This window comes from Clavelina lepadiformis, chromosome 4 (genome assembly GCF_947623445.1).
Source record: "Clavelina lepadiformis chromosome 4, kaClaLepa1.1, whole genome shotgun sequence".
Taxonomy (NCBI): domain Eukaryota; kingdom Metazoa; phylum Chordata; class Ascidiacea; order Aplousobranchia; family Clavelinidae; genus Clavelina; species Clavelina lepadiformis.
The window spans coordinates 21,565,071-21,578,064 of NC_135243.1; the positions used below are offsets into that span (position 1 = coordinate 21,565,071).

Below are 12,994 nucleotides of genomic sequence, written 5' to 3' on the forward strand. Positions count from 1 at the left end.
CCAAAGAAAAAAACTTTGTCTTTCTTTGTAAATCTGAAAAAGATTGAAACATGTTCAGGTAAAAGCAGTTACTAAAATTCTGTTGAACAAATAGCTCATAAAGGTTTCAAGCAGTATAAACTAGGCTACATAGCCTATTACAATAAACTACATTATACAATTAACAAGTTAAACAACGTATGGCTAAAAAGATTTCATTAATGAAAACAACATAATGTATCATTATCTAAAACGAATAAATAAACAATTCTGACTTGGGGTAACCAGTGTTTAGTGCAAAAACGTTCTTGTCTGAAACAGATTTGACATAAGCTGGCCTAAAGTATGTTCTGCTTGAGTGTTTCATCCATGCTAGGTCTCCTGTTGCCGGCAAACCTAGGATACTCTGCAAACAATCGGCCTAATTAATGAAAACAAGCTTCAAAATTCCAATCACTTGGAGTGATTATGGTGCACTTTTCACAATGACGTTATAATACTAAACAAAGATCACCTAGGATACTCTGGATACACGAAATTTTTCGTCATTTTCTCCTATTTCTAATTAAGTAATATTGTATTCGGGTTCGCCCGAATCTTCCATAAAGGCGATATTCGGCGAATCTATTAAGGGTTTGGGTTCGTATCGGCCCATCCCTAAGAGCAACTCATAGCTAACGTTTCCCAAAATAAAAATCGACCGGAAAATACATCAGGTGACAACGCAGAGATCTGTGTTAACTCTCCATCTATCTTTTGGTATTCTGATTCGTGGACGACATACAACTTGCAAGCTCTACCGTTTTATTTTATTACGAACCTTAAAAGCACAAAGTGAATAAGAAAAAATTACAGCCAACCCCTCACCACTACCAAGGGGCTATCGCGAAGACGTAATAAATAAGTAGACAAAGAACAGGAACAAAAACAAAGATTGAAAACGTCGAGAAACAAAATCTTTGCAACAGGACGATGATTGATTTATCCATATTGAGCTTGCTGATAAGGTGCGTTTCACACAAGCGTAGGTTAGCTATTTTCTACCATGATACACTGAGCCTATGACTTATCGCTCTAGTGTAGGTTCACCAACACCCTGACATGATCCAGACGTTGAAGCAATAGAACAAGAATGACAAGCACTTGGGGTCATGACGGCTGGACCAATAGCGAAAGGTAAATTATTGCCAGTATAGAGACGTGTGAAAGCTGTTTACAGATGTGTCATGATATTTTGAAGCAAAGATAAACAATGAACACATGAACTATGGTCGCTATTTACAAGGAGCAAATACATATAAAACACACACTTTCGTCGCAATTTTTAGCACTATGCTCGGTAGAAGTAATATCACATTTACTAGAAATAAGTTAGACTGAAAACAACTTCGAAACAGGCATATTAGTTAAATCTATTACAAACCTAGGCAAAGAAAGAAAATTGAAAACAGTTTCCCAAAATGCAAAAAGATGTGCACAGAAAACAAGTTAAAAGCCAACCACAACTTAAGTAGTGTAAGTTCATTCATGTGTATATATTAGCTACGATAGCAAAATCATTTTTGGAATTACACATACTCAGTAACATCAGATTCAAAACGATCAGTAAAGTTACATACAAGGCAATGCATTGCTTGTGGCGCAAGATAAATGAAAAGCTCAAAATATTCAAGCCCAGAAACCAATGTCACATGACATAAAATCGTGAGAAAAATTAGTTTTAAAAGCGAAATATTCATAACAGTATGGAAAACAAACATTGTGATTTGTACATCAACACTTTGTACTGTACCACGCTGTACCAGGCGTGAGCCAGTTTACAAAATTTATATCAGTCAACGAACGAAATTAATTCGTGGCTTATTGAGACCAGAATGGTCGAAATTTTAAAAGGTTTAGTATTTGGTTTTGAGGAAAAACATTCAATTTAGAAAAAAATTGCACAAGCTTCAGGTACATAGAACAAATGATCGACAATTTAGCTCTGTCTGTTTTCCCCGCTTGTGATTTTCAGCGATACTGATAAAAAAAAGCTACAGTAACGCTTCTACAGTAGAATTTTAGTTAGAAGCCAAAATCGCACCAACAATTAACATTTTAGTTTCAGTGGCGATGTTAAATCGTGAACTAGTTGTACTGAACAAATGTGAGAAATGTTACTTGTGCAAATATGTTTTGTTCTGATGTTACGGTTAAAGCACAAAAATTGGCTGCAAGTTTAATTTTGAAAAAATTGGGAACAGCAAAACTGGAAAGACGAAATGACCAGGAGCAATTTAACATGCAAAGAAGCACTAAAACCAACCAGATAAAAGCGGTTAAAACTAGCTGGGCGAATGCAGCAGCAACTACAAAATACAGTTGCTGGAACAAGCATTGTGTAATGGAGTGTGAACCTTTGTCTTGTTATGCACTAAAATGCTACCACAATCAATTTACGAATCTACAGTAGTAACTGGTTCAGCTCTTACACAACAAACGTTTGGATTAGTTATAAAAGAACTTCAGTAGGACAGTGTTGCATAACTTAAGCAGGAAGTAATACAAAAGGTTTCCTACTAAAATGCCAAATAATCCAAAGTACATAACAAAAATCACAGCTACAGTAGTGTTCAGCTACAGTTCTTGAATTGCAATTGATGTTAATCCCAGGAAAAAAAAAGTTCAGAAATTCATTAAAAATATTGGAATTACGGGCCAAATTTAAATTTTGGTAATGCTATCCCCTGTGTTCATTATTCCTGTGTAGGCATATTGACAAAGTCGCATGAAAACAATTGAAGCAAAATTTGACAACAAAATAACTTCATCATAAAATTTATTTAAGTTACAAAAACATTTCCCGCTATTGGTGAATTTTCTTTGCGGAATGATACAAAGTATGATAGAATGAATGATCAAAACTAAAAATAATCATACTTCGATCTTCCAATTATTGATTATTGCACTCCAAAAAGTTTTTCTCAAAAATTCCTGCCTGCTACTTGTGTATATTGGAAAAGGTTGCATACCTCTTATGCAGTGTGAGATTTAAAAGGTAAAAACAGTCAGTTGTTTGAAGGTAAAAATAAAAAATCATTTTATAATTACGCGTTTTAGTGTAGATAATTTTCAAGCGTAGCATTGCTAGCGACAGAAGTGACACAGAAATTTTGGTTTTAGTGGTAAAAAAATAACAAAAAATAAATAATTTGAGAACAGCATAAAATTTAAATATGTAACAGTGTGAACTGTAAGAAAAACTTCACGCAACAAGTGAATAAATAGCAGAGGAAGAAGAGTAACAACATGGTTTGAACTGAGAAATAACTTATCTTTAAGTGTTTTCCGAAGAAAAAGAAAAGATTAACTAATCAATTTACTTAAGTTCGGAAAACTGATTGGTAAAAAGAACAGTCTTGAAAAAAAAGAAAAAAAAAAAAAAAAGTCTCAATCTTCATGTGTATCTTGTGGAAGTGCATAACATACTTTTTGGATAAACTTCGTAACATCAGCTGTAAAGTAATAACATATGCGTTAAAAATGGTAGACAGTTGACAGGTAGAAAAGCAAATATTTTCATCTTTAACAAATGAAGTCAATTGCATCAAAAACTTATACAGTGCCGTGACAATTAAGCGAAAACAAAGTACACCTAAAAAACTAACTTCAATCCCACATCATGGACATTTATAAAATGGAAGGAAAACCACAGTAACTTACACTTAATTTTGTGCAGCCAATCTGGGTGTCGTTTCTCCCAATATACAAACAGAAAATAGACTGGGATGCCTGATAAGGTAATACCAGTACCAGTGAGGCATTCAATTGGTGATGATTTGAAAGACAAAACCAAAATAAAGATACAGACCAGGCAAAAAAAGATGGGTAGAAGGATATTGAGCTGGAAATATAAAAGGAAGTTATTTTAACAAAAGCAGCTTATATTAATTAATACTTACGCTGTGGTATTATTAACAAAAGATCTATTCAATACAGGGATGTCCAACCTGCGGCCCGCCTGAAATTTTTGTGCGGCCCGCTAGTCATTTTCACTCCAAAAGTATGTACTTCATGTACCCATTTTTCTTGAAATTTAATAGGTTTTGCGGCCCATTGAATTATTTCAAGTGACAATGCGGCCCACTATAATAAAAGGTTGGACATCCCTGATTTAATACATTATTATGGAAATGTTAACATTACACTTTTTTATTTAGTTCAAACTGTTCTTGCAAAGCGAGTGACATTGCAACAGGAATAATATTCCTTAAGTTTAATAAAACTAAAAACAACAAAATTTCAATCCTTGGCAAAAATTTTAAACTGTACAGAAATATTAGATACGCTTTTAGCTTTTATCATTGAACAAAAAACGACAGTACCTTGATGGGTCTCTTTAAGTCTGGATACTTGAACCTCCAATACACTTGCCCTGCGATAGCGACACCGTACCACACCCAGTTGGCAAAACCTACGTAGTTAATGAGGGCGTACATGTCACTGGTTACAAGCATCAACAGACTGAGTGCTGACTGAAAAGAAAAGTTTGACAATTAGATTGAAAACATAGAAATAAAAAAACTAAATTTTAAAAACAATTCAACTTTGCCTTAAATTTCTTAAAACCCGAACTTAATAAAACAAAGCTGTAGTATCATGCAGGAGGGAAACTATGAAGCAAGAAAGTAATTATCATCATCTGTATGATTTATTCTAGTAACTTACCGTCACCAATAAAGCAGGGACTGGAGTGTAGTTATTTAAGTTGATTAAGGCCAGTGACTCCGGCATGTGTCCATGTCTGGCCCCGACAAAGAAGATTCTGAAATAAAAATCGATTTGTTTAAAGTTTCTGATTGCAAACAAATATAAATATTGATGTTTAACCAAATCTAAGCAGATTTCTTTATAAATATCAATCTATTACAACAGGTAATGTGTTGAAATATCAAACTGAAAATATTAAATTTTATTTTATTAAAAACAAAAGCGCTTCCAGCTATGAACTTAAATAACACACAACCAATTGCTCAGCACACAAACAGCCAGTCACGTACGCTCCACAATGAACGTAGGAAAACAACAACAAGATGAGAAGAAAGATTGAAAACAAGATCAAAAAGAAAGATTTGATTTAATATAAACCAAATACCGTCGAGAATAAGATTAATTACAGTGCTTTTAACTGGAATACACAATTACACCTTGACTAAAACTTTTACAACAAAAAAACATAAAATGGAAAATGGGGAATATAAAAACCAACAAAGCTATAAACAAACGACAAAATTCCAAAAATACATCAAACATTATCACAAACAGGATATTTTCTTACAGGCAACTTAATTAATAGGTGGTATATCAGCACAGTAAATACTATCAGTGTAAAATGGCTACAAGTGTGATGTTATCCCACAATCTTTTACTTTTGTCCTACTGCCGTAGGACAAGACAATATACAAAAGCAACAGACTAGGCAAAAAAATAAAGTGAAAAAAGCAAATCTAACCAGGATGTGACAGATTTGTTTACACTGGTAAGTACCACTTCAAACCTCTGGTCTCAAGTGATTGACATAAGTCTGTTGCTCACGTTTTAAAAACAATTCTTATGATTCAATTATAGCAGGATATGACAGTAGTGTGTATTCATATTGATACACTATCTGGATGTTATTGTGTGCTATGTACATTAGCGTAAAATATGAGATTATCGAAATGAAGTCCACTTGATACGCACCTTGATGAGACAAGCAAGGAGCCGTTAACTCCACCAAACGTTGACAATGCCACGGAAATCGGAATCACCCACGCCATAACACCTAGGAGTCTGTTGCCCAGGGTCTGTAACATTCAGTTGAAAGATGAAAGCGATGAAGGGACTGCCATAAATCAATACTGATTGACTTATACGCTCTCATTATAAAATAAGAATGTGGAACTTTATATGGACAAATAGTGGATGGACATACAATTGTCAGTATGAGTGGAGATAATGTCAAACGACAGTTATTTAACTGTTTGTTACACATCTATTTAAAGCTAAGACAAAGCAGTGTTTCGTCAACCATCAGTCACGAACCAAATGTGAGGGTTCAGAACTACCCTACAAGTAGTGTTTAACTTATAACCAAGTACACACACTAAAAGTGCTGGATTTATGGACCAAAATCTCCTTTTTGCAAAGAAAATTTTAATCACAAACTATAAAAATACTCATGCAAAATGTTGCTCAAGACTAGAGCTTACCAAGGTACCCGAGATTTGAAAACTAATTCTACACGCATGATGTCAGCATTTTGACTCGTATTTAACAACAAGGTAGCGCCGTTTTCTAAAAATATTCAGCAAAAAATGTAATACCCTTAGAAAGCGCAGAATTTATAGCCGTCAAAACACAAGACTCTTGTGGCTGTTTTTTATAATGACTATCGCGACCGACCGAGGTTTTTAGGCAACCATGTTCTGGCGGTGAACATTATATAAAATCTGGGGATTCCCCTTATCATCTCAGCCCCACCAGCAGTTCAAATTGTAAATGGGCAAGTACAAATACATTTTAAGCCAGGCGTGTCCCAGGTATTTAACGTTAAAACCAAACTGCGTACACAGTCAAAATGAGAAGTGGTCAAATAATGTACAAATAGTGTTGATTACAATTGTCAATAAAGCTATGGAGAGAGCGAGTTGCTGAAATTGGGTCCCGAAATCACAATCTGTACGTTTGACATGCCTAATGTGGATTCCATTCAACTGTATGTTTCACCAAACTGATAATTAATTTTGACTAAGTGCTAATTACATACTTTAGGCCACACTCATTTACCACTGCAACGGCGTTGGAAGCCAATAATTCCTCCGGGTTCATGGCGGCAAAGTAGGCAATGTTGGCGAGAAGATAAATGATGGTGACGATGGGCATAGAAATGAGAATTGCACGCGGTAAATTTCTGAAATTAAAAACAGAAAACCATCGTTGAGTTTTAGCAAAAAGAAACTTGATAGTTACAATTGTTAGAAGTCCATTTAAGCATGACAGGAGTGAAACCAATGCTAACAAATTATTTGCTAAGTCATTGTGTGAACTGGCCATGTACTAAATGTATCATGATGACCAAGCATATTATTTACACAATAGACGACATAAAACATTTAAAGAATAGCATTGACTAGGGGCAGGTGTGTCTGTTGACACTACAAATTAACAATGACACAGCAAATACACCGAATACTGAATTAAGCTATAGTTGTGAATCTCTGATGAATAGATGGTTTCAAAAACATGACACTGTGTATTCTATTGCTATAATGTCAGCCTTGGACACCCGGAGTTAAAGCATCTTAATGTTCTGAAATAAAATCGCACATACTTGTATGGATTGATCATTTCTTCAGTTACAAAGTTCAAGTAATTCCTTCAAAAAATGTAAATAATTATTATACATGTGAGATGTGACCAAAATGTTTACATTATACTTGATTGCAAAGCACAGCAATAATCGTGATTGTTTACAGACCATTTTCTACAATTAGGTCACATCTTTAAGCAAGCAATTGGAACACTTACCATCCGGCATAAGCAAAGAAACCTTGGTAAGCAGCTGAGGCAATTTGAGAGAAATCCGCTGTTTTGCCGCCAACTGCGTCCATTGACCTACCAACTTCAAGTGAAGTAGCATTGCCTGCAAAAGATTAGTGTTTTAGTATAAGGTAGTGTAATAGGCCTACTTATCTAATCACATAAAACAGTTATTTATAGATGTCATTGTACAGTAATACGTCATATAATGCTTGTCTGAAATATTAATAACTTTAATTTTTTGTTTGTAACCTCTTAGTAAATTATAAGTTCCTCAAACAGGCTACAGCTAACAGCTGCCATTTAATGTAATTAACAATACATGTATCAATATAAACAGGAAGGGACTGAGGGAGGGAAATGAACTGGTTCAAACCGGTTTCATTGTGAGTTCATACCTGCCTGACTGCCCAAACACACGATTGGCTTCACTTTAATGACTCAACATGAGAATATTTTACCAACAAAAACAGCAAGATTAAGTTTGCTATAGTAAGGACAATGTAGACGTTCTTAAAATTCCAGCTTCATTACAAAGCAAAAAGTGATATTAAGATGGTTATTAAATTCACTTCAAAACACCAGTCATATGAATAATTTCTACACGAATGATTGCTGCTATAGAATTTTCTACTAATGAACAATAATCAAGTAGAAACCAAGGTATTCTGGTTTAAACCGGCTTGTTTGCGCGCTCTGATTTGCCTGACTGCCTGGACACACCTTCAGCATATCAAATGTAGCCAATGACCTGTAACATGAACTCTGTTCTAATCAGTCAAAAGATTCCACACCGTGACATGCTTGGCCATTGTTAACAGTAAAGGCAATAACAGAAAGATTTCACCAATAAGTAACAGGAATTTCATAAATTTGTGTTAAAATGTTCGAAAGTCTGAGTAGCACCACCTTGTTTTTGTGGGATATTAAGCCTACATGGTTGTGAAATTTCCTACAAATCATATTATCAGCTTAGTGGGAGTAGTGTGTTGGATAAAATAGCTGCACCATCTCCCACAAACTACAATTCCCACCTCCCAGCTGGTTTTGAAGCCCAGCAACAATATCCCACCAAGGTCAGGGGAGACGAATCTATTTTCTAATTAAATTTTAACCTACTGAGCATTGTTTCTGCAACTGATACCTACATTATTCTTTACATAAGGAATGCTCATATTATATCATACATAGAGAATGCTGTGTAGAATTCTATGTCACATTGTAAGCTATGCCAGCAGAAATTTTACCTTTAAATATCTCCACAAAGCCGGCAATAATAATGACCACGAGAGCAAGAAGTTTTGCAGCAGTGAACAAATCCTGCACCGTTGTAGCCCACTTTACACTTTTGCAATTGACCCACGTGAGAATAACTGCGAGAGAAGCGGAGTTACTATCGGTCAATGTCAAAAACAGTTACTAACAAGTTAAAATGATTACATTAATGTAGGAGCTTTCTCAACACAAAACCCAATCTGTACATAAGCTTATAATACACACTTTGTACAAATAAAGTAAAACCAAATGCGATAGATTAGCGCAATAGTAATTATACACGTCATAAATTACTTTAAATTTAAGTTGTATAAAGCAAAACCTATGATTAAAAACAGATTTGAGGTATATATATAATTGTGTTAGAAAAGCAATTATAAAAGGATTTAATTTAATAAAAAGTAATAAAATTTAAGCACACTGATATGTGGTGTTGTAGTGGAAACTTTAGCAAAAGCAATTTTATGTTTGCGTTTGTCTGTGAGATTTTTTACGTATCTGTCAAGACAAGGTCAATGCCGGTTTATTTTTAAAACTTGCCTGAAGCTACATGTGCTAGCCGGTATTCACCACAACTTACAGTTGAGTCATACTGTACAGTATGTGCGTAATACGTCATTGGTTTTAATACGACAGCCTCACTGATTGGTCTACTTATAGGAGAATGCTGTTGTGCGGAAGGTGACTAAACTTCGCAGTTGAAAAACAAAACTGCTCAAATTTGGCAGCAGCACGATACAAATATTAAGTCCTTATGTTATCATGTAAAGATAATGCCTGGCTGGTCTAAAGTGGTCTTACCGATACAGACCGCTGCAAGAAGACGAACTGCAACATCTGGTGAAAGACATGTTTCAAAGAAAGGAAAAGTGATGTAGTTTGCAAATGTTAGTGCTATGATGGCTTGGTTGGTAGGATATATAATCAACACAGCAATCCATAACCTAACAATGACAACAACTTCCTTTAAAATTCTGTAAAATCTTTTGTTATTGTGTAATAAATTAAGTGCAATACGGTAAACAATTCACAGAATTTATATACGAAACAACAGCTTAATTTATAAACGTAAGAACACAGCAAACATATATCAAAAAGAATTTCACTACAAGCCAGTAAACAATAGTATTAAAACTTTTTATTTAGATAGAAAATGCTTAATACCTTAAAAATGCCAACAGAGATCCAAATATTTTCAAAATGTAAGCATAGTCACCGCCAGATTCAAGAATAGTGGTCCCTAGTTCTGCATAACAAAGCGCGCCAATCGTTGAAAAAATACCACACAGTGCCCAGACGATAAGTGCCATTCCTGCTGACCCAGTATTTTCAAGGACACCCTTCGGTGAAACAAAGATTCCAGAGCCGATAATATTTCCTGTATAACAAAGACACCTGTAGTACGACCAAATAAAGCACATAAACTGTTATAAAACTGGTGACAATTCTTACTTAAAAGTGCTATATACACAAATTTTAAACGTAGCGAAAGTAGTCTTAAGCTAATTGCTGGGTAATTCCAAGCAAATTATACATTGAACTAAAATCTCAATTTAAAATTAATTTTATGCAGAGGGGAAGTTTAAGATTTTGTAAATCCACAAATTAGGTAGCATTAGTGATGTCATGTGTGCTGTTCAACAGACTTGTTTAGCTTGAACAAACAAAACAACAAGAAGTTACACATGCTTTGAAAGTGGTTAAATATGATATAATAGTAAATAAATAGAAGTAATCTAAGCCAAACAAAAACTTTCAGAAAAACAAACGATCCAAGAAAAAACTCTTATTAACAAATATTTGATCTAGTATATATATAAGTGCACAACCAAAGGATGTGTTTGTAGACTAAACCCCACCTACTAAAATTGTGACGTCATCTGGTTGTACACTTGTATACTAAACCCCACATGTCATTGTCATATAATCTCAAGCTTAATGCTTACAAGAGTAAATAGATACCTACCGACAATAATACCAACACCATTCACTACGGTAATAGTACGCTGAAGCTTGAAGCTTTCCGCACTTTCTTCAACGCCATGAAGTTCCTGTAAAAGTATATTTTTGTTAAAATTGCTAATCATTCATAGTAGAAGTGTGGCAGCTGCACGCACGAGATTCATCAACGTGCACAAAAATTTTTTGTGGTATTATACAAGAGCTCAACCACAGGTTGCTTATGTATACTAGACCCCAGCTACTGAAATTGTGACCTCATCTGGTTGGGCACTTGTTTTCTAGACCCAAATTTTTTATCTTCACGCCGATTTATCATAAACAAAGAAAAGCTGGTTCTTTGAAAGTCACTTTATAATAAAAAAAAAACAACAATTGAGGCTTAAGTGCACGTCATCACCCCCAAATTCGCATCTTTGCACGCACAATTCCTCGTCGAAAACCGATGTATTACCAGTAGGGTTTCTAGCATAGTCTAAAACTAAATATTGAGTCCAGAATTAAATCTTACATATTTTTCCTTTTCTTCATATGTTTTCAACGGTTTTAATTCCACAGCTTTTCCATTCTTTCTAACGATGTGGTTATTCTCAAGATCCGACATTTTGCTTGCAACTGATCTTCGATTCTTGATGCCAGATATCGATCGAAATTATTCCAGAAAAATTATGTGTAGGCTATAAAAATTATTTGTTTACAGCACGCAGCACCACAATCCTTATCCACAACCTAAAACCAATTTAATGGCACGGTTTACGTCTTAAGCATGTTTATAGGTAAAGAAGTTAAACAACACATATCCACCAGCCTGACAAACGCAACATTACAAAACTCAACGGTTGGTAGGTTACTCGGTTTACTATGAGAACGGATGGCACCACGCGTACACGTTTGCTTTTTTTTCTTTTTTCATTCATGAAATGTTGCGTCAGCTGAATTTAATAGTTTGCCAACTGTGCAAACATTGTGGTTTCTACAACAAATGATTTCAGTTTACTTTCGCACTGTAAAAATATTTATCTAAAAACGTATACACCAAACAGAAAGTGTATGAAATACGTGCGACGTATCGGCTAGCCCGAAAATAATCATGTCTTAAAAATTATCTTAAAAGGGGCTTCACCGGAGATTGTCTGTGATAGTTTGCGATGAACGTTTTGTTGTGTGTAGACTATGGTCCACCCCAAAATTAATGGAAAAACACAAAAAAAATATTAACTTTGTTTTCTATTGACTTTAGTTCACCCCAGACTCCATATGAACAGACCTAGCCTACCAACCAAACTGAAAAAGTAAGTGAAAAGCAAATATATGATTATGTAAGACTGTAAGTTAATGCGTTTTAAGGCCGCATTATTCAACGTTTATTCCAGGATGCCCCTTTGGATGAATACTGCCTTAGTTTCTGTTTTAGTTTTTCTGGTTTCGAAATCATCTAGGCCAGGGGTGTCCAACCTTTTTGGCCAAAGGGCCACATGCGATTTGCGAATGATTGCGCGGGCCACTTGAGTGTTTAATGCTAATTTCTAATTAAAACCCTCACACCAAAATTCTAACCTTACAAGAAATAAATTGTGATGCAATAAAATTAACTTGAACAGTTGTGCATCCCTGCACTAGAGACTATAGTACAATATATTATCTATCTATTGATTTCTTATCTATTATCTCTACTATCTATTGCTCTATTTTATAGAGCAATAGACAAAGAAAGCCTACAATAAATGCCAATTTCTCGAAATGTAAGTTCGCCATAAATTACATAGGCGATTCAGTTGATAAGTCATTTCGAAAATAACCGCGCGGGCCACTCAGAACCTTCCCACGGGTCAAATGTGGCCCGCGTTGGACACCCCTGATCTAGGTTAGTAGGCTAATCCACAGTGGAAGTTTTGTCTACTGTCAGACAGAAGCACAGAAATCTTCTCACAGAAGCTACCCCCTTTGGGGTCACCATCAAATTTTAGCTTCGATCTAAAAACACATCGACCACCTTAAAGCAGCGGTTACGATAAGACCTGTCTGATATGTTTGGGCTCGTGTTGCAATGTCAGTTTTTTATTTGTTTGACGCAGCTATTTTTGGCTCCAAAATGTCCCGCTCTAGTAAGTTATGTGCCGAGCTCCGTGGAATTCGTCTTCTTTAGTGACCGACGTAAGGTGATTACGTCAACAAATTGACATTTTGGTCATGCAGATGTCGATCAATTTGAGCGGGAAAC

At 35.2% G+C, this 12,994-nt stretch overlaps 1 protein-coding gene across 2 annotated transcripts; it reads right to left on the minus strand.

Moving 5' to 3' along the window:
- Nucleotides 1–766: 766 nt before the first annotated feature.
- On the minus strand, nt 767–11,522 carry LOC143451880 (large neutral amino acids transporter small subunit 2-like). 2 transcript variants are annotated; one of them, XM_076952644.1, is made up of 14 exons: nt 11,285–11,522; nt 10,781–10,865; nt 9,979–10,192; nt 9,616–9,758; nt 8,787–8,912; nt 7,528–7,642; nt 7,331–7,375; nt 6,787–6,910; nt 5,701–5,804; nt 4,687–4,783; nt 4,344–4,493; nt 3,682–3,862; nt 3,405–3,473; nt 767–3,373 (listed from the first exon to the last, which is right to left on the minus strand). In XM_076952644.1, exons 1-13 carry the CDS (start codon nt 11,375–11,377, stop codon nt 3,409–3,411), a joined length of 1,542 nt encoding a protein of 513 aa, XP_076808759.1. In that variant the 5' UTR covers nt 11,378–11,522; the 3' UTR covers nt 767–3,373; nt 3,405–3,408. The 2 variants fall into 2 exon arrangements, with proteins under 2 accessions (XP_076808759.1, XP_076808757.1); XM_076952642.1 differs by having other exon boundaries at nt 767–3,473.
- Between the last annotated feature and the right edge of the window lie 1,472 nt (nt 11,523–12,994).

Excerpts from the sequence above, each read along its gene's own strand:
- LOC143451880 (XM_076952644.1), bottom strand. The coding sequence starts at position 11,377 with ATGTCGGATCTTGAGAATAACCACATCGTTAGAAAGAATGGAAAAGCT. Across the intron at positions 10,866-11,284 it reads ATGAAGAAAAGGAAAAATAT|GAACTTCATGGCGTTGAAGA; the intron begins GTAAGATTTAAT and ends ATACTTTTACAG. Across the intron at positions 4,784-5,700 it reads TCCTTGCTTGTCTCATCAAG|AATCTTCTTTGTCGGGGCCA; the intron begins GTGCGTATCAAG and ends TTTTTATTTCAG.